General features: G+C 37.8%; 2 protein-coding genes across 2 annotated transcripts in view; one reads left to right on the top strand and one right to left on the bottom strand.

Annotated features, from left to right (window-relative positions):
* Positions 1-278: 278 nt before the first annotated feature.
* LOC117988370 (zinc finger CCCH domain-containing protein 15 homolog) lies at positions 279-10,171 on the bottom strand. Its single transcript, XM_034975502.2, has 7 exons — positions 9,932-10,171; positions 9,083-9,275; positions 8,017-8,117; positions 7,196-7,330; positions 6,214-6,480; positions 5,256-5,486; positions 279-3,066 (listed from the first exon to the last, which is right to left on the bottom strand). The coding sequence occupies exons 1-7, from the start codon at positions 10,007-10,009 to the stop codon at positions 2,878-2,880; spliced, it is 1,194 nt and encodes a 397-aa protein (XP_034831393.1). The 5' UTR covers positions 10,010-10,171; the 3' UTR covers positions 279-2,877.
* Positions 10,172-12,824: 2,653 nt separating this feature from the next.
* The window catches only part of LOC117988375 (transmembrane protein 64), a 34,329-nt gene continuing 27,191 nt past the window's right edge, over positions 12,825-19,962 (top strand). Inside the window, exon 1 of the mRNA XM_034975507.2 lies at positions 12,825-13,546. Coding sequence (XP_034831398.1) covers positions 12,932-13,546 — 615 coding nt within the window. The 5' untranslated portion in view covers positions 12,825-12,931. The remainder of the gene's footprint in view (positions 13,547-19,962) is intronic.

The following is a 19,962-nucleotide window of genomic DNA, read 5'->3' as shown; positions in this document are numbered from 1 at the left end:
ACACTGTTACACAACGGGAATTAATTTGAACTTGTTGGCACCTTGTGTCACACCTACATAAATACATAATATTATTGCGCGTGTATATATAGTCAGCTTTTCCTTTTATATATTTATACAAGTTAATTAGTGAATATCATACAACCATAGGCATCCGCTAAGAAAGGATTTTTGAAAATTCAACCCCGAAGGGGGTGAAAAAGGGGTTTGATATTTGTGTAGTCCACGCGGACGAAGTCGCGAGCATAAGCTAGTTTAAAATAAAACACGTAGAAAAATATAAATAAAAAATTGATTTTTATTCAATCGATATATCAGAATCGATTTCTTTGATATCTAACCGTTATTTTATTTTTATTTTATTGTAGCAGTCAGTTTGCGTATTCTTCACCGTCTCAAGGGCTTACTGTGCAATGATCAGATCCGAAACCGAAAAAGATGATCCGTTTTTAGGGTTCGCACCTCAAAATTAAAAAAGCCGGCGGAGTGCGAGTCGGACTCGCGCACGATGGGTTCCTTACCATTATCTATACAAACAAGCAAAAATATCACGTTTGTTATATGGGAGCCCCCTTAAATATTTATTTTATTCTGTTTTTTAGTATTTCTTTGTTAAAGCGACAACAGAAATACATCATCTGTAAAAAAATTAAACTGTCTACCTATCACGGTTCATGAGATACAGCCTGGTGATAGACGGACGGACAGCGGAGTCTTAGTATTAGAGTCCCGTTTTACTCTTTGGGTACGGAACCCTAAAAAGAAACCCTTATAGGATCACTTCGTTGTCTGTCTGTCTGTCGTGCCTGCCCTTGACGGGTCTAGGGAATCAAAACCTATACCCCATGACCTAGAATCATGAAATTTGACAGGGAGCAATGTCTTATAGCACAAGTGAAAGAATCCGAAGAACTTGTGATTATATCACAAAAAAGTGTTATTTCTTGTACGATGGTACAGAACCCTGTGTGTGCGAGTCCAACTCGCACTTGACCGCTTTTTGTTAATAATTTCTTGTAAGACTTTAAAGAAGGGAAAATTTTCTCACTCTGTTTTCTCAAATTCGGATCGGACTAGTGTACTACCACCCTTAAGGTGCCTGTCCACTTAAGCAGAGCGGAAGTGTTTGACCAATCAGATTATTGATAGATGACGTGACAACTTTTACGTCATCTACCAACTTTTTTCCAGTAAACCCCTGAATCCTGATATTTATATTACAGGATCCTTAAGTGTCGGTAAAAATATTAAATTTTCTTTAACCTTTCAAAGTTTATTTATTTATTTATTACTAGATGAAGCCCGAGACTTCATCCGCGTGGGTTTAGCTTTTTTAAAAATCCCATGGGAACTCTTTAATTTTCCGGGTTAAAAAGTATCCTATGTCCTTCCCCGGGCCGTAAGCTGACTCTGTACCATATTTCATATGCCGATGCAATAGTCGGCGAATTTAGGTCCTGAACGTTCACCACATAACAGGGAACTCCAGTTCGAGGTTGTGAATTAGAATAGAATAGAATGTTTTTTTATTCATGTAAACTTTTTAAAAGTGCTTATGAATAGTCAGGTTTAATTTACCACTGGTTCGGAATGCCGTTCCTACCGAGAAGAACCAGCAAGAAACTCGGCGGTTGCTCTTTTTAATTTTTCAATTTACAATGTTATTATACCGTACTATACAAGCCATTGCAGCCCCGTGCATTGCTGGAGCGAGACAAATCCAAGCTTTTTTATCGTTTACATAGTCTGCGACTGTATAATTCTGAGTCAACCTCAAACTCAAGCTCCAATCTACCTACTTCCACACTAATATTATAAAGAGGTAAAGTCTGTTCACTAACTTAGTGTCGCTACACCATTAGCATTATTTTTCACTGTGTTTGTTAAATAAATGTTTTCTATTCTAAGAATAAAAAGATTCCGACGAATTGAGAACCTCCTCCTTTTTTTGAAGTCGGTTAAAAATAGAATACCCGCTATATAATATATTTATTGTAATAAATAAAAATAAATAATAAAGACTAGTTGGGTGGCGACACTAAGTTAGCGACACTAGAACAGACTTTAAGGTGACGCAGGACGCTCGACCGAAATTGGCAGCGCACGTGGGTAACGTGTTTGCTTTTCACTTGACATTGTATGAGAAAGTTGAGAGGCACGATGATTATCACTGAAATCAAGCGCGCGAAAAAGGTTTAGGAAAAGTATTTTTGAGAAAAAACTACTGAATTTATGTTTGCAAAGTAAAGTTATTTCAACTAATGAATAAATAAACTACGTCTAATGATAAATTGTTTTAGAATTTTCATATCCCTAATCTTATTTATTTACGCCCAAAGTTGTCATAAATTTAGTGTTAAAATAGGAATCTTTTGAGGCTCGTAACTTTTAAATCAATATTTTTTTCAATGTTTTAGATATCATTGAACCTAGATAATGACGAGATAAATCAATATAATTCTTAGTATTGTGCGTACGATATCGAATATTGTTGTATTTTCCCTCCTACGTTTGTATGGAGAAAGCACCGAACTGAGTCCCCTTAAGACGTAGGATTGATTCGTCCTCAAATTACGTCGTAACGGAGCAACGGATCGACGTTATTTTATGCAGGGACATAGTTAAAGACCTGGAGAGTGACATAAGCTATTATTTTTCTGGAAAAATCAAAGAGTTCCCGCAGGATTTTTAAAAACCTACATCCATGCGGACGAATTCGCTGGCATTATCTGGTTTAGACTAAGGGGATTGATTCATAAGAGATAATGAAATCTACCTATAATCTGATTAATCTGCTGAACACATCCACTCTATCCCACTTCAGTGGACAGACACCCTTATTCCTTCGAATTAAAATCTTTTATTAGTTCCTAAATCCTAATCTTCCAAATCTAGGTTCTGTAACTCCTCATCCAGGTCTTCATCAAGGAACAGGTTTTCGTTGATGGGAACTGCCCCCTCATGGGAGGTTTCCTTGTCCTCATCTGGAGCTTTGTCTCCATTCTCCAGAACATGGTTGATCTGGTGGAGTCTGTCGTCTGTTGCTTTTGTGCCTGAGTCATCCACCTGGGAAACGACGAATGATATTATTACACAATTGCGTATTTTCCTACTTTTGAATTTGAATAATATTATTACTTTATTATAAACTAGGATAAAAATAATGACGTACGCTGAAAAAAATATTAAAATCCAACAAAGATTTACAAAGTTACAGGCATTTTAATTTTGGAGCGGGAAGGTCTTCTATCCCTTTCTCGCAAAACGAAAATTTGTATGAAACCGCACGAAGCTACTATGGCATTAGTAAGGTGTGACGTCAAAATGCTATATTGCTATCTCTGTCTAATCAGAAATATTTAAATGTTTATAACTTGTTTGTTATTAGATCGATTTAATTAGTTTTTTCAGTTTACGTCATTATTTTTATCCTAGTTTATATTAAAGTAATAAAAAAATTGGAGTAAAATACCCAATTCAAGATTATGGAAATGATAAAAGAGCGTGGATTCGATCTGCAGCTCGCTCCAGCAATGCGTGATACTACAATTATTACTTTTATACACAATATCGTCATGATTAACCCATCGCCGGCTCACTACAGAGCACGGGTCTCCTCTCAGAGTGAGAAGGGTTTTGGCCATAGTCTACCACGCTGGCCCTGTGCGGATTGGTAGACAGTACACAGACAGACATACACAGTATATTAAATTGTATATAAAATCTTTGAAAAGAGCAACCGCCGAGTTTGTTGTTGCTTCTTCTCTTTTAAAGGAAAGGCCAGTGGTAGTGCATTTAACGATTCAAAAGTACTTGTAAAAGTTTATTTGAATAAAAAATATTTCTATTCTATTCTAATAATACAACAGGCACAAACCCGTCAAGTGCGAGTTCAACTAGCGCACCGAGGGTTCCTAACCTTGGAAGAATACGTGTAAATATTTTGTTGCTCAAGTATTAATAATTAAACTACAAATTTAAGTTTGTAATTGCAATTTTTTTTTATATTTCTTAACACAAATCCTAATCAACATCATCATGATCAACCCATCACCGGCTCACTACAGAGCGCGGGTCTCCTCTCAAAGTGAGAAGGGTTTTGGCCATAGTCTACCACGCTGGCCATGTGCGGATTGGTAGACTTCACACACCTTTGAGAACATTATGGAGAACTCTCAGGCATGCAGGTTTTCTCACGATGTTTTCCTTCACCGTTAAAGCAAGTGATATTTAATTAATTAAAACACACATAATTCCTAAAAGTTAGAGGTGCGTGCCCGGGATCGAACCCCCGACCTCCGATTAGAAGGCGGACGTCCTAACCACTAGGCTATCACTGCAAATCCTAATAGATTTTTAAAATCAAAGCAAAATAACGTCAGACGTAAACGATACAAATTGTGTACCGCGATCGGTCATAATTTTTAGTGGGAATCCAAAACAATGAAGATTTTTAGAATGGGCAGTTTGATCGGTTAGACAGCAACACATATAGTACACGACGTCGAGATGGCAATCGGGGTATGAGGCGGGGCATCCTCACCCCCATTGCCATCTCGACCTGTCACGTACTATAGGTATAAGCTTAACCTATGTGTGCTTCACAAAATCCTAAATGCATAAATTCAGACTGAGATAAATTATTCTGTAACCGTAGCATAAGATTTTACGTCTCACCAAACGTTAATAATAATAATAATAATAAATACACTTTATTTGCACAACCACAAGAAGGATTACATTAAAGAATAAAAAACACAGACAGAAGGAAGATACAAAAGGCGGCCTTATCGCTAATTAGCGATCTCTACCAGGCAACCTTGAAGATTGGAAAGTATAAGGAAAATTAGATTGCAGGTGGTGTGTAATATACTAATAAACATACATTCAAATAACTGATACATACTAATACATAAACCACTGATACATGTATTAAATAATATGTATAATACCAATATACTAATAAAATAGACTAACGTTGCTAGAATTCGAGTCGAAATACTTCCGCGTTATAGTAAACTGGATCTTAAATGCCTTGTTTTAAAGCTACCTACACATCTATAGCCAGCGCTCCAAGCGGATACATTGCGAAATTAAAATCAGTGGCATTGAATTTTTGATTTCAATTTAAGGCTCTTTAGGTCCATTTTACTTTGATGTTATTGTGTTTCGATTCTCGAATTCTAGCAACGTTTGGTGAGACGCAAAATCTTATACTACGGGTACAGACAGATTTTATAAAACGAGATCTTTACCTCAGAAGCTTCCATGCCAATAAGGTCCAGCTCAATGTTTCTATACTCCGTAATATCTTCTTCTTCCTCCTCTTGGTCGTAGTTGCGAAGATCGAAGGCCTCATCATCATCATCATCGTCGTCCTCAGCCAGCGCCGGGTCGAACGAGAACATCTCTCGTCCGGACAGACCGACCGCTCGACCAGCTTTGAAGTCTGTACGTTTTTGTTCCTCAACTTGGAGGAGGGCTTCCTGAAATTTCAAAAGACCATTTGTGACATGATTATTACGAGGAGTTCTTAAGAGAGTCGACTCTGGCAACAACTAAGCTAGCTAACTAAGGGTTAGTTTGACTGAGTTTTGGGCTTTAGTAGTTTGGTTTAAGGCATTTTGGCAGTGTCTGGCATCATAAGTTCTTGTGGCATCCAGTCCTGCATTCAGGACTATTTTCCAAAGTTCTTTTTTCATGTTGATTTGACTTTTACTTCTTGTTGCTATTATGAAAAATAATCTTAGTTTAAAAGAATTGTTAAAAACTAGATGATGCCCGCGACTTCGTCCGTGTGGATTTAGGTTTTTAAAAATCCTGTGGAAACTCTTCAATTTTCCGGGATAAAAAGTAGCCTATGTCCTTCCCCGGGATGCAAGCTATCTCTGTACCAAATTTCGTCAAAATCGGTTGAACGGTTGAGCCATGAAAAGCTGGCAGACAGACACACTTTCGCATTTACAATATTAAGTATGGAGGATATATACACTCCAAAACATACAAAATTTACTAAAACTAGCTTATGCACGCGACTTCATCCGCGTGGACAACACAAATCGAACCCCTATTGTACCCCTTTAGGGGTTGAATTTTTAAAAATCCTTTCTAAGCTGATGTCAATAAAAAAACAGCTTGACCGTACAAAAGAATCAGCCTTTACTGCCAAACCTTTTCATAACCAATGTCACAAAAGACAGGTATCAGACATACCTGTTTCTCTTTAATCTTTTTCTTCTTCCATGCCAAAAAGGTTTCCAAAGTGATCTTCGTCTGGTTGACCCCTAACGCAGCTCTCTCCCTCTCAATGAGATCAACAAGAGATATCTCATTCTTTCTGTCCTCCATCTTCTTCTTGTCGCGTTTGAGGACGAAGCCGGCCGGCAGAGCGTGTCTGTAGATACACTTGCCACCCGATGGACATTCCCAAAACCAACCGTATTTGGACTTCTCGACGGCTTCCAAAAAGTGTTTGCATATCTGTAAACAAATATTAATTAGCATTAACTTTTTCTAAACTAGTTACTAGCGTGTGATAGCTTAGTGGTTAGGACGTCTGCCTTCTAATCGGAGGTCTGGGGTTCGATCCCGGGCACACACCTCTAAATGAAATCTCACTCGCTTTAACGGTAACGGATATTTACCTTTGCACCTGAATATAAGAGTTTAGTTTCCTTTTGTATGTTTTCCTCTCTGTTTATGTATGTACTAGATGATGCCCGCGACTTCGTCCACGTGGATTTAGGTTAGGTTAAAAAATTCCCAAGGGAATTCTTTGATTTTCCGGGACAAAAAGTTGCCTATGTCAATTTCCGGGACGCAAGCTACCTCTGTACCAAACTTCATAGAAATCCGTTAAACGGGTGGGCCTTTAAGAATCCCGTGGGAATTTTTGATTTACTGAGATAAAAAGTAGCCTACGTGATATGTCCCCCGGGATGTAAGCTAACTGTACTGTACTAAATTTCATCAAAATCTGTTAACTGTTGAGCAGTGAAAAGCTAGCAGACAGACAGATGGATAGACAGACAGACAGACAGATAGACAGACACACTTTCGCGTTTATAATATTAGTATAGATATGGATTTATAACAAACAAACAAAATATCTGTGACAAGCAATTGAATGGACAGGCTGATGCAAGTAACCTCATATTTTCTCTGTCTCTAACTTGTAATGAGGGTAAATACTCACAATGTCAGTGGGAGGTCTCTGCTTGTTGCCTTCTCCATGTTTCTTCTCCACCACCTCCTTCAGTTTGTCCTCGTCCCAGTTGTCCATGGTATCATCGTCGTCCCTCATGTCCACATATAGAGACCTCTTCTCAGCCTGAAAAATTGTTAAGAAAAAGAGATTGAATTTAGTTAAAGTATCCTTTTGTCCTTTCTATTAACAATAGAATAAAAAGCCAAGTGCGAGTCAGACTCGCGCACCGAGAGTTCCATACTCGGGCATTTTAAACGATAAATCAAAAGCTATAATGTATAAAAACAAATAAAATCTGTAATAGAATGTACAGTTCTTTTATATGATACCCCACTTGGTATAGTTATCTTATTTTGAAAATTGAAAATACTAATTATTTGTTCATGAACACATTTTTTTTGTGATATAACCACAAATTCGCGGTTTTCAGATTTATTCCTTTACTTGTGCTACAAAGCCTACCTACCTACCAAACACATACCAAGACACACCGGTTGAATTTTCAAAAACCCCTTCTTAGCGGATGTCTATGTCATAATAGCTATCTGCCAGCCAAATTTCAGTCAGATCCTTCCAGTAGTGTTGATAGATCAGTCAGTCAGTCAGTCAGTTCTTCCTTTTATATAATTAGATTAGAGAATTAAGATTATAAAGGTGAATCATACTTTTGAGATGACAGTTGACACAGAGCTAGTTTTCATTTTGTGCGCACTATATTTGTAACTTTGAAAGTTTGGGTGTTATTTTTGAGGTATTTTGTTATAAGATCTAGAAATCACTTAGAAAAAAATATTACTCTTTTGACTTACCTTTCTTTCAATAGTCAAGTCGTGAGAGAATTTGCACTTGTCGCCTTTCGTACATTGCCCCTGTTTGAAGAAAGCGCACACCACCGACTTAGGGTCAATACCTGTCAATGAAAATAACACAAATCGTAAGTACAGTGCGACAAGGCTATCTTGGCGCGTGGCAAAAATCGGAACTAACGTTGCCGTCAAGTTTCCACTTTGTTTTTGTTTCAATATTCTAAGCCTTTGTGAGGCCTTTGTTCTCCAACAGCGCCCCCCTGTCAATGTCATTAAAGTGCCAAGAGAGCCTTGTTGCACTGTATTTACTAGTTTTCTCCACTGAATTGACATCGGCAGAATTAGAGGGGACTACAAAACCACAGTACAAAGAGTCCGAGAACAAAAGAAGAAGTATTTACTACTTTAGGGAAATCTTCTTTCCTTTGACATCTCTCATTCATGATCTTCTTTTATCATCGTCACCATCATCTATTCTTTTTTTATAAATAAGTAGCTGATGCCCGTGACTTCCTTCGCGTGGATTTAGGTTTTTAAAAATTATGTGGGAACTCTTTAATTTTCGGGGATAAAAAGTAGGCTATGTCACTGTCCAGGACTTTAACTATACCCCATGCAAAAAATCACGTCAATCCGTTGCTGCGTTGCGAGGTGATTGAAGGATAAACCAACAAACAAACACTTTCGCATTTATAATATGGGTAGTAATTTTTAAATACATATAGAAGAACCGGCATAATTCGAACCTGCGTCTCCCTGGGTATTGTGCCCAGAGTGCCTAATTTGAGATATGTATTTTCATTCAGTACTGAAGCGACTGTTAATGCCATCTAGTAGTGACACTTTGTATAGTTATCGAAACTACTTTCAAAGGCCCATATTTCAATGCAGCTCTTTGAACGAAAAATGACACATTGCTTTATATCATTTATAATTTTTATGATAGTGTTTTTACATCATAATTATTCTTTTTCCGTCATCTTTCTTAAGTTCTTTTTTTTATACAAATCATGAAAAGCATACTACCACTTTCACTTTTATCAGCAAGCATTAAAGCGTTTTTTCTTACCTTTCTCAACTTTTTGTGTCTGAACAGGTTTGAACAGCAGGGCCAACTCCTTTAGCTTCTGTTCTTTTTCCTTCTTCTTATCATCTATAGGCTTGGCGGGGTGGATGCCACCGCTCTTCACTTGCTTCTCCACTTGCTGGATGAACTTCTGCTGTTTTGCACCCTTCTTGTTCTTTAAGCCAAATGTCTTGTCCTGGTAATGATAAAGAAGTACTGAACCCTAGCCGACTTCTGCTTATCTCTCTCCCTCCCTGCATTGTATTCCTCATTGCTAAGGGTTGTAACTTTTCCATTATTCAGATAATAGTAAGGATTATACATAATATCTTACACCCGGCTGTACTCGTGACAGCCAGGTGTATGTATAATATGGAAATCACCCACTATAGTTTAAACGCTAAAATAGTAAGGATTATCCCAGAAAATTCCAATTTCTAGAATTGCTACATACAGATTACATCAAAGTTGTGCAATTCTCAATCACAGGCATTCTACTTAAATTGACAAAAACATGGATCTAACTGACCTACCCCACCTTTATTTAGATGTAATTTCTCAAAATCCATTCTTATTTCTTAATGAGGGTCTACCTTATGCAGATATTAAACAAAACACAAGTTTCTAGACCCAGCTGTTTAAGCTGTGTGTTGATATGTTAGTCAATCGCTTTCTCATTTCTTTAATAGAAATTGCCAACATTATGAGGAACTTTAATCTACATGCAGCATTCTTATAGCCCGAGCTAGACTGCAGTAAGGATAGCTAACCCACTTTACAACGAAAATTCAGAGCTTCTTTGTGTTGTGAAGTTTCAGAATAGGAAACAATGGTTAAAATTATTAAATTTACCTCAATAACTTTCTCCTTTTTCTTCTGCTCGGTCTTTTTGCTGGCCCCAGGAGCAGCAGCCTGTTTCTTCGGCGGCATGGTTATAGTTAAATTTTTAATTAAACAGAGCAATCACAAAATTATCATTTCCTGGGCAGTGGGCACTGGGCTGCCAACTGCTAGTTAGTTCCGCAGAAACAGTTTTAGGTTTCCACTTATTTCCACTCGGTCTCGAAAAATTAATCGTGGCCTAAGAGACGGCTGTTGTTAACATTGGTTAACATTTGACATTGACGTTCATAGGTTCATACTTATTCATGACGTTTATACATAATGTTGCTACTATTATTTACTAATCAAAAAGTCCCCAAAGATTGTTCCCTAAAACTACTTATTAGACATTATTAGGCAGTTTATATTAAGATAGTAGATTTTTATGTATAAGATAGTAAATCAGAATAAGGTAGAGATTTAAATATTTCAATTGAAAGAAAATTCATAGTCTAAAAATCTTATATTAACTATTATTACTACTATTTTATTTAAGTTTGATTGAATTGTTTCTCACTAAAATTCCCCAAATCACGGGAGTTTTCATAAACCGATAGTGACAGGTGACAATCAGGGGCGAGCTGACAGTCGGAAGGAAACTTGTACATTTTAGATAAGGATGTGGACGTCCCTTTGAAAAACGATTAATCGATTAATATTCGTATTTGTCAATCAACAATAGTATTATTTCTCTCACATTAGCAAACTCATGTTGTCGTGACGCCTCCTATTTATGCTTAGTTAGACTCGGCTTGCCGCCTGGGTTTGCGGGTTGAAACCAGGGACGTCACGAAGGTTATTTTGCGAATGTTTGATTATGCACTCACCCTTGCTCGATGCGCAGTCCGCTTGCGCGTGCGACACCAGGTTAATGCGCCGTCTTCGCGGCACAGAGGCGACGAGCGAGGAAGCGGCCTTCCTCCCCGTCGCATAGGACAGAATCCATTGCCTCGCACTCTGTAATACATATATGGGCCGGGCAGATTTCGCCTAGACGAAATCTGCCGGGGCTACTGTCTTCCTCGCCGCTAAGCGGGGAAGACCAGGGCTGACTAGCACTAAATTAAAGGAGGAACGGTTCCATCATTAGCCCAGCCATTAGGATTATAATTGGGTCCAATTAACCTACCGTGATTCGGTCTGTTAATCGCCTATCTGTGTTGGCTCAAAGTGCCGACCTGGCGCCCCAGCTATCTATGTCAGCTCACAGTGCCGACCTGGCGCCCCAGCTATCTATGTCAGCTCACAGTGCCGACCTGGCGCCCCAGCTATCTATGTCAGCTCACAGTGCCGACCTGGCACCCCAGCTATCTATGTCAGCTCACAGTGCCGACCTGGCGCCCCAGCTATCTATGTCAGCTCACAGTGCCGACCTGGCACCCCAGCTATCTATGTCAGCTCACAGTGCCGACCTGGCGCCCCAGCTATCTATGTCAGCTCACAGTGCCGACCTGGCGCCCCAGCTATCTATGTCAGCTCACAGTGCCGACCTGGCGCCCCAGCTATCTATGTCAGCTCACAGTGCCGACCTGGCGCCCCAGCTATCTATGTCAGCTCACAGTGCCGACCTGGCGCCCCAGCTATCTATGTCAGCTCACAGTGCCGACCCTTTGCCACCCACGCCGGGAGTTAGCCGACTAGCAGCTAAGGCCTGCCAGCAAGGGGGGCCCCGTCGACTCTCGCCGCTGGTTATTGGCTTGTTGGCTACATGGAAACGTTCCTTATGCACACAATTAATGGCAATCAAATATAGTTACTTATAGCTAGCCACTTACGAGTAATAATACAGGATGCGAGGCACCGAACTGATGACGGCAGGCGTGCTGTGAGGCGAGGCTGCCGTGTTCGGATCCAGTCTTAACAAAATGGTGGGCGCCGCGGTTTAAGGCTCCGACCACAGACAGTCGGCGTCGCGTTTCAAGTATAGACCATTAGACCCATAGAGTAAAGTCACAGACAACTTACCATAGTATTTTAAGCGTCCGGCTCTGGATTCCTCTCCTTCTAATCTCGTTTTGCTCGTTATTGTAATTAGATATTATAATTGGATGATTTAATTTTACGATGATTACTATTTATATTTTGTACAATTAACTATTTCGCGACGTTCGTCGCGACACATGTCTTTGTATATTTAAAAGGAAAAGTTGACTGACTGACTGATTGACTGATCTATCAACGCACAGCTCAAACTAGCGGACATATCTGGCTGAAATTTAACACACACATAGCTATTATGACGTAGACATTCACTAAGAAAGCATTTTTGAAAATTCAACCTCTAAGGGGGTAAAACCGGGGTTTAAAATTGGTGTAGTCCACGCGGATGAAGTCGCGGGAATAAGTTAGATAAATATTTGAAAAATCTCTTTAAAATTATACTTTTGTAAAATCTCTTTAAAATTATTTACTTGTTTTCAAGACAATTAATATTAAAAGTATTGAAAAAAAATAAAAATCTAACTACTTAACTGGTTTTGATTATCGCTTAGTAGCTAGTTTTCTTTTCATAGGCTTTAATATTGTACTGAATTATTGAGTACCTAGTTTTTGAAATGTCTTCATAGCAATTATTTTATCACTAGGTATGTAGTTAATTAAGGAATAGGTAATTAAAGTTTGAAGCTAGAAGTCGTTAATTAGTATGCTACCAACCGATTAACGAGAATGAGTGAAAAAATAAGGTTAATAGAAATAATTATACTTGACTGTTACTAGACCACAAAGAAGTGTTATTTTACAATCGATTTATTTTATAATTGGTTCCTATTCATGATTCTTGTGAAAAAATTGTATCGTAACTACATCACTATAACATTAATGTCAATTGTCATTTGTGATTTGTCACTTGTCAGACTTTTATTGGTGCGCGAGAATCGCTGGTTGGTTCACGTCAGACACAGTTAACGTAGAATTTTTATCCCGTATCGAAATAAACAGTTGCTGAAGCCCGAAAGTAGGCCATGGCGAATGATAGTCTATTTTACAGGCTATCCGGTGCACGCTCGAATAGCTTGTGTTTGTTTTACCAATAAGTTAGAAGTAATGGAAATTGTGGACGTAGAAGATGGTCAGCCCGACGACGCGGCGGCGACGAGAAAGAAGACTTTGTGGGCTAAAATAAACAACAGGACGACTTACAGTTATTTAGTTAATATTGTGATATCCACGTTACTCCTCACGTGTTTAGTGCTAGTGCTTTATTTCTTCAAGGAGTACTTGAAGACTATTTTATACTGGGTGGACGCACAGGACCCTAAGATAATATTTTTACTGTTCATGGGACTGTTTTTGATTGTAAGTTTTCCTGTGACGATTGGTTATTTAGTGTTGATAATAACGAGTGGATACTTGTTCGGGATTCTGAAGGGGTTAGGTACTGTGATCGTGAGTGCGAACTTCGGGGTGGCGGTGGCTCATTTCACGTTGAAAATGCTAAGAGGCTACCTGCCTCTTGACCGCCTTCTCAAGAACGAGACGGCGAGAGCGCTCTTGAAAGTGATATCGGGGCCTCAAGCGTTCAAGATAGTATTCTTTGCGAGGCTCACTCCAATACCTTTTGGACTTCAAAACACGATATTTGCCGTAAGTTTTCTGCTACTTACCTATCTTTAGAACTATTTAAGTACTTAACTTCATAAATTACAAGTTTTCTTAGTTATTTTTTGCAACAACTGCCAGAATTTTTTATTAAGATAACTAACTTAATTATGGACTTAAAAAATTAGTGCCACCTATCCAATTAATTTTTTAGGTTTCCATAGTCCAACTCTTATAGATTCGTCCAGTCAGGATTTAAAAACTAAATCCATGCGAACAAAGATGCTAGCATCAGCCAGTGTTAAATAAAACATTTACTATTTAAGTAATCTACTTAGTTACACACTTACTTAAAAATCTTTTTATTCCATTACCACTTTAATTCCAACAACCTCATTTACATTTGCCTCAAATGCCATTATTTCCAGTTACAATATAATTTATTACATGGTAACAATTAACTTGAAGGTCACATGAAAGCCCCTAGCACTCTTTATAATACAAGACTGTTTCTCAAGGTGAATTTATGCTTAGCACCATTTAACTGTTCACAAACAAACCCCATACCTTGTATAGGGTTTCTAAATGGTGGTACTATTTTAACAATGCACAGTCATAGTTTGTTACACTTTTTCCTTTGATTAATTTTGCTTTTACTACCTATATATGAAAAGTTACCCGAGCCATTTATTCTTATCTGTTGAGGAGTTCTGTTCTCCATCTCTGAAGACATTCATTAGATCTGTACCAAATCTAAATGAAATCAACCTGACGATATGTTCTTGCGTTCTTTTAAATGAAAAAAATAATTATTAAAATTGGTTCAGATTTGATGGAGCAATGGAGCACATAGCAAAAAAAAATGTGTCAAATTTAAAACCTCCACTTAAAAAGTGGAGGTTCCGTACCTTAAAATGGAAAAACTGAACCCTTATAGGATCACTTTGTTGTCATAAGAAGAAAACTCTGAAAACCGTGAATTTGTGGTTACATCACACAAAAAAAATTTAATTGTGGTCATGAAATAAAAATTAGTATTTTCAATTTTTGAAGTAAGATAACTAGATATCAAGTGGGGTATCATATGAAAGGGTTTCACTTGTACATTCTAAAACAGATTTTTATTTATTTTTATGCATCATCATTTTTGAATTATCGTGCAAAATGTTAAAAGAATACAACTGTAGTACGGAACCCTCGTTGCGCGAACCTGACTCGCACTTGGCCGGTTTTTTTAATAGATAATGGTGCTGATTTTTTGACAGGTTCAGAATGTCGAGTGACCCATTTAGTATATGTAGTAAAGAGGCCTTTTTTGTGATGTCTAGATCTAACAAAGGATAGAAAGAAAAGTCTCTCATGAAAGGGATTCAAGAATCGAACCAAATTACAACGCTGTTTTCTCCACTGAATTGACATTGGCGGAATTATTGCGAACTACAAAACCGCAGTAAAAAGAGCCATAGAGAAGAAAAGAAGAAGAAGAAATAGGCCTTTGATATTGTATTTCATTCACAAATCCAGTTGGTTGTACATACAGTCACTTGATCTTCAAATGTAATTAGATTCAATTAACTTCACTCAAGAGTCAAGCCTACAGATCATTATACAATGAAGCATGCTAAATAGCACTCATGCCTCTCAGGGACTACTTACCTATTTATTTATTTTTAAATTACTGTTTTCCAACCTTCCCTATTATTTAAAACTAGCTGATACCCGCGACTTTGTATGAGTGGATTCAGGTTTTTAAAAATCCCGAGGGAACTCTTTGATTTTCCGGGATAAAAAGTAGCCTGTCACTCCAGGTCATAGGGACTGTACACAAAGCTGCGATGCAACGCGATGCGATTTCGTGCGGCAAGGCGTCTCCCTTCCACGATAAGGTGACATCGCTGATCGCAGGACAGGACAGGAATGCGCGATGCGAATCAATTCGCTAGTTCTTGCGACGCGACGTGCGAGCTCGCAGGTTTTTGCGATGCTACGTCGCATCGCAGTTTTATGTACAAGCCCTTAAACTATATCCATGCAAAAAATCACGTTGATCCGTTACTCTGTTGCGACGTGATTGAAGGACAAACCAACAAACAAACACACTTTCGTATTTATAATATGTTTTGTGATGTAGATGCAGTAGAATATAGTTATATGCTGCTTCTAAGTACTTTTCCAGAGGATATTATGTATGTATATTGTATATAGGTACACTATACAAAAACAATGTAACGTTTCCAATGGTTTATAACCGTAATAAAATTTACTCTATTGACGTCAATCAGCTCCAATGAACCATGAAAAATTAATTTCAAAGATTGCGTCGTCGTCGTTCTAATAAATTACTTACTAGATACGTACCATGGTATATACTTTTTTTTGGGTTCCGTACCTCAAAAGGAAAAAGGAACCCTTATAGGATCACTTCGTTGTCTGTCCGTCGTGTCTGTCAAGAAAACCTATACTTAGGGTATTTCTTGATGACCTAGAATCATGAAATTTGGTAGGTAGGCAGGTCTTATAGCACAAGTAAAGGAATAAATCCGAAAACCGAGAAGTTGTGGTTACATTACAAAAAATATATTGAAATGTGGTCAAGAAAAAATTAATTTACTAAATCACATATATATATATACGTATATACACAACAGCGCCATATACTCGTATATATATATATATATATATACGAGTATATGGCGCTGTTGTGTTGCACATAAAAATGTTAAAATATCTTGTACGATGGTACGGAACCCTTCGTGTGCGAGTTCGACTCGCACTTGACGGGGTTTTTCATTTTTGAATAATTTATTCATGAAATAGTTGATTACTTAAAATTTACTTAAGTAGGTAGGTTCCTACTTACGTTATCAATTTTCCACACTTCGACATTAAAGTTGTGTGTGTCTGTGTGCGTGTCCCAGTCCCACGAGAAAATATTAGTATAGACGATAGATATACCTATAAGATAGAATTTAATATTTAGTATTTTCAGATTTCTGTAAAAATGTGTAGTTTTAACTACATAGGCTAAACACATCTTACGAGGTAAACTTTAAAACCACAGGTTTTTACGGAAATCTGGCAAACCAGAGACACAGATATTTATTTCTAGAATATAAAAAATTCCATTGTGTTCAATTGATTAAATAAGAGCTAAACTATGTTTGTATGGAGGAAGCTTAGATTTGGGAAACTTCTCTTAAATGACTCCTTTAAAAATAAGATGTATGAAGGTTGTTAAAAAAATCTAAGTAGGTAAGTAGAACGGAAAACGAAAATGTAATTCGAACAAACTACGCAAATGCAAACTACGAAAATCTAATTCTCTGAGGGTTGCTTCAATCATTGGTTGGATACTATTTACTCGAATAAAAATTGTTTTCTTTAAAATAGTAGTAACAAGCAAGATAATACGCCTTGACAAGCATTCTTGACTATAATATAATACTCGATAAAAGAATAGAATTCTAACTCAAGTCTAATAAGAAATTCGCATATTTTTTAACTGGTTTTACGGCCCTGGGTTCTGGCCCTCAGATGTACAAATGACGTCATTCATCAATGCAATACTAGTCGCACTGAGACGCATTACGCCCTAGACACCCCGCGGGCGCCACGCGAGAACAATGGGGTCGTAAACTTCATGGCGTATTTCTATTTGCGCACGTTATTGAGATAATCTGTCGATCGACTCGCCCAGCAGAAGACATCGCGCTCTCGTCCTATCTATAGGTACAAATAGTTTTGGCAATTTTATTTTGTCCTTCATCTTTGACTTGTACAATAATTATTATAATAACTAGCTTATGCTCGCGACTTCGTCCGCGTGGACTACACAAATTTCAAACCCCTATTTCACCCCCTTAGGGGTTGAATTTTCAAAAATCCTTTGTTAGCGGATGCCAACGTCATAATAGCTATCGGCATGCCAAATAAAATTCCAGCCCGATCCGTCCAGTAGTTTGAGCTGTGCGTTGATAGATCAGTCAGTCAGTCACCTTTTCCTTTTATATTTAGACAAGCGACTTTCCGCAGCTTCGCTCCGTTGAGAATTTTGATAAATCTGGCCTCATTCCTTGTCTACAATTTAAAGGAACCCATTGTGAAAAAAAAACCGGCTAAGTGCGAGTCATACTCGCGCATTGAGAGTTACCGTACTACACTCGTATTTCATCGAAATTTTGCACGATAAATCAAAAACTATTTTGCCTAAAAATAAATAAAAATCTGTTTTAGAATGTATTAGTAAAGCCCTTTCATACGATGCCCCACTTGGTATAGTAATCTACTTTGAAAGTGGGAAATAGCAATAATTCATACACACATTTAAATTTTTTACTTGTGATGTAACCAGAAATTTACGGTTTTAGATTTTTTCCCTGATGTCTGCTATAAGACTTACCTACCTGCCAAATTTCAGGATTCAAGGTCAACGGGAAGTAGGTATGCCCTGTAGGTTTATTGACAGACAGACAGACAACAAGGTGATCCTATAAGGGTTCCGTTTTTCCTTTCGAAGTACGGGACCCTAAAAATTCAGCTTTCTAGGTCCAAGGATCTGCACTGGCGTTTGTGAGTTAGTCATAGACAGGATTTTATTTTTTACTAGCTGACCCGGCGAACTTCGTACCGCCTAACAGTCGATTCTTTTTTTTTAATACTTACATTTTTTTTAATTTTTCTCTCCGTAAGAACCATCCTCGTACTCCAAAGAATTATTAAGATTATAAAAAAAGAATAAGCGAAATTAGTTCAGCCGTTCTCGAGATTTGCGATCAGCAACACATTCAGCGATTCATTTTTATATTATAGATTTTTTTTTAATATAATACATATTAGATATCTATGTATTTAGATTTAAAAAATATCACCTTCGTCACCATAAAATGACCCTGACCCTGCGATTTTTTTCTCACACAGATATTACAACTTACTCACGGAGATTTGCATTGTACCTACGCATGTGATTGCAGATTGATAAAATCCGCAAATAGATCCACGATACTAGACGTGTGTTGTTTTTGTTGCACGTTTAGATGCCACTATAAATATCTAGCGTGCGTGATAAATAGATAAAGAATGTAATAATAGCTGTGTTTAGTTTTTCTCACAACTAAACTTTGTGTCTACATGATTGTATATAATCTGTGAATTGTATCTGTCAATTATATCTCCTATCCCGCCGATAATTGGTGTAATAAGACTTCAGGGTATTACTTAAAACAGATGTAACCGAAACTGTTTAAAAGGTATCCATAGCCAGATCCGAAATCTCATCGCCAACAACCTTGATATTGAACGACGTCTACGAAATTCAAGACAATGTTTAAACAGTATAGATAGCACGTAGAGAGTAAAGTTTCTCGCTAACTCCCACGGTGCCGTATAAAAATATCCAGAAAAAAATATATGATCAGCTACGTTTTATTTCGTTTGAAGTCACGCGTCGCGTTGCGTGTTGGAAGAATTTGATCTCGTGCAAAAACACAATCAGAAGCCAAGCGCCATCTTTTCCTCGATTTTTTTACGCGGCCTCGTCTAATAAAAGTATATTCGCCTTCACTTTGAAAATACAGTGACATTTTTAGGTTTCCGTAGTAAACAAGGAACCCTTATAGTTTCGCCATGTCCGTCCGTCTGTCCGTCCTCGGTTAATCTCACAGACTATTATAGCTAGAAATCTGTAATTTGGCATGGCAATTTTTTTTCTCGTCTTGGTAGCATAGAGGAACGTGAAAAAATGCACAGCAGTAGTATATATATAATCAATTTTAAAGGAAAACTATCATGGCTAAGTAGGGTTCACAGGTTAAGGAGTTATATCTGTTTTTCGAGGATTGTGACTACGGAACCATACACTGCGCGTGGCCCGCCACGCACTTGGCCGGTTACTTTGGTCGACAGCGACTCGCTGGCGATGTGAGTGGACGTGGAAATAGCGGCGAACGCGATGTGGTTGACAATACAGGTTGTATCGCTCCAAATTTGAAAAGTTGTCTATTTTTAGGATTCCGTTCCTCAAAAGGAAAAACGGAACCCTTATAGGATTACTTTGTTGTCTGTCTGTCTGTCAAAAAACTTATAGGGTACTTCCCGTTCACCTAGAATCATAAAATTTGGCAGGAAGGTAGGTCTTATAGCAGACATTAGGGGAAAAATCTAAAAACCTTGAATTTTTTTTTGATTACATCACAAGAAAAAAATTAAAACGTGTTCATGAACAAATATTGCTATTTTCAACCTTCAAAGTAAGATTACTATACCAAGTAGGGTATCATATGAAATGGCTTTACATTCTAAAACAGATTTTTATTTATTTTTAGGCATAATAGTTTTTGATCTATCGTGCAAAATGTCGATAAAATACGATTGTAGTACGGAACCCTTAGTGCACAAGTCTGACTCGCACTTGGCTGGTTTTTTAGGGTTCCGTATCTCAAAAGGAAAAAAGGAACCCTTATACT

The sequence above is a fragment of the Maniola hyperantus genome, chromosome 14 (assembly GCF_902806685.2).
Source record: "Maniola hyperantus chromosome 14, iAphHyp1.2, whole genome shotgun sequence".
Classification (NCBI taxonomy): Eukaryota; Metazoa; Arthropoda; class Insecta; order Lepidoptera; family Nymphalidae; genus Maniola; species Maniola hyperantus.
Note: the sequence above shows the minus strand (reverse complement) of the source record. Positions and strands in the feature narration are given on the sequence as shown.

What these genes read in the sequence shown, in the direction of transcription:
- LOC117988370 (XM_034975502.2), bottom strand. Translation starts at nt 10,009, where the DNA reads ATGCCGCCGAAGAAACAGGCTGCTGCTCCTGGGGCCAGCAAAAAGACC. An exon ending in AGAGACCTCCCACTGACATT is followed by an intron (nt 6,481 to 7,195) that starts GTGAGTATTTAC and finishes ATTTGTTTACAG; the next exon opens with ATATGCAAACACTTTTTGGA. An exon ending in AAAAGATTAAAGAGAAACAG is followed by an intron (nt 5,487 to 6,213) that starts GTATGTCTGATA and finishes TTGAAATTTCAG; the next exon opens with GAAGCCCTCCTCCAAGTTGA.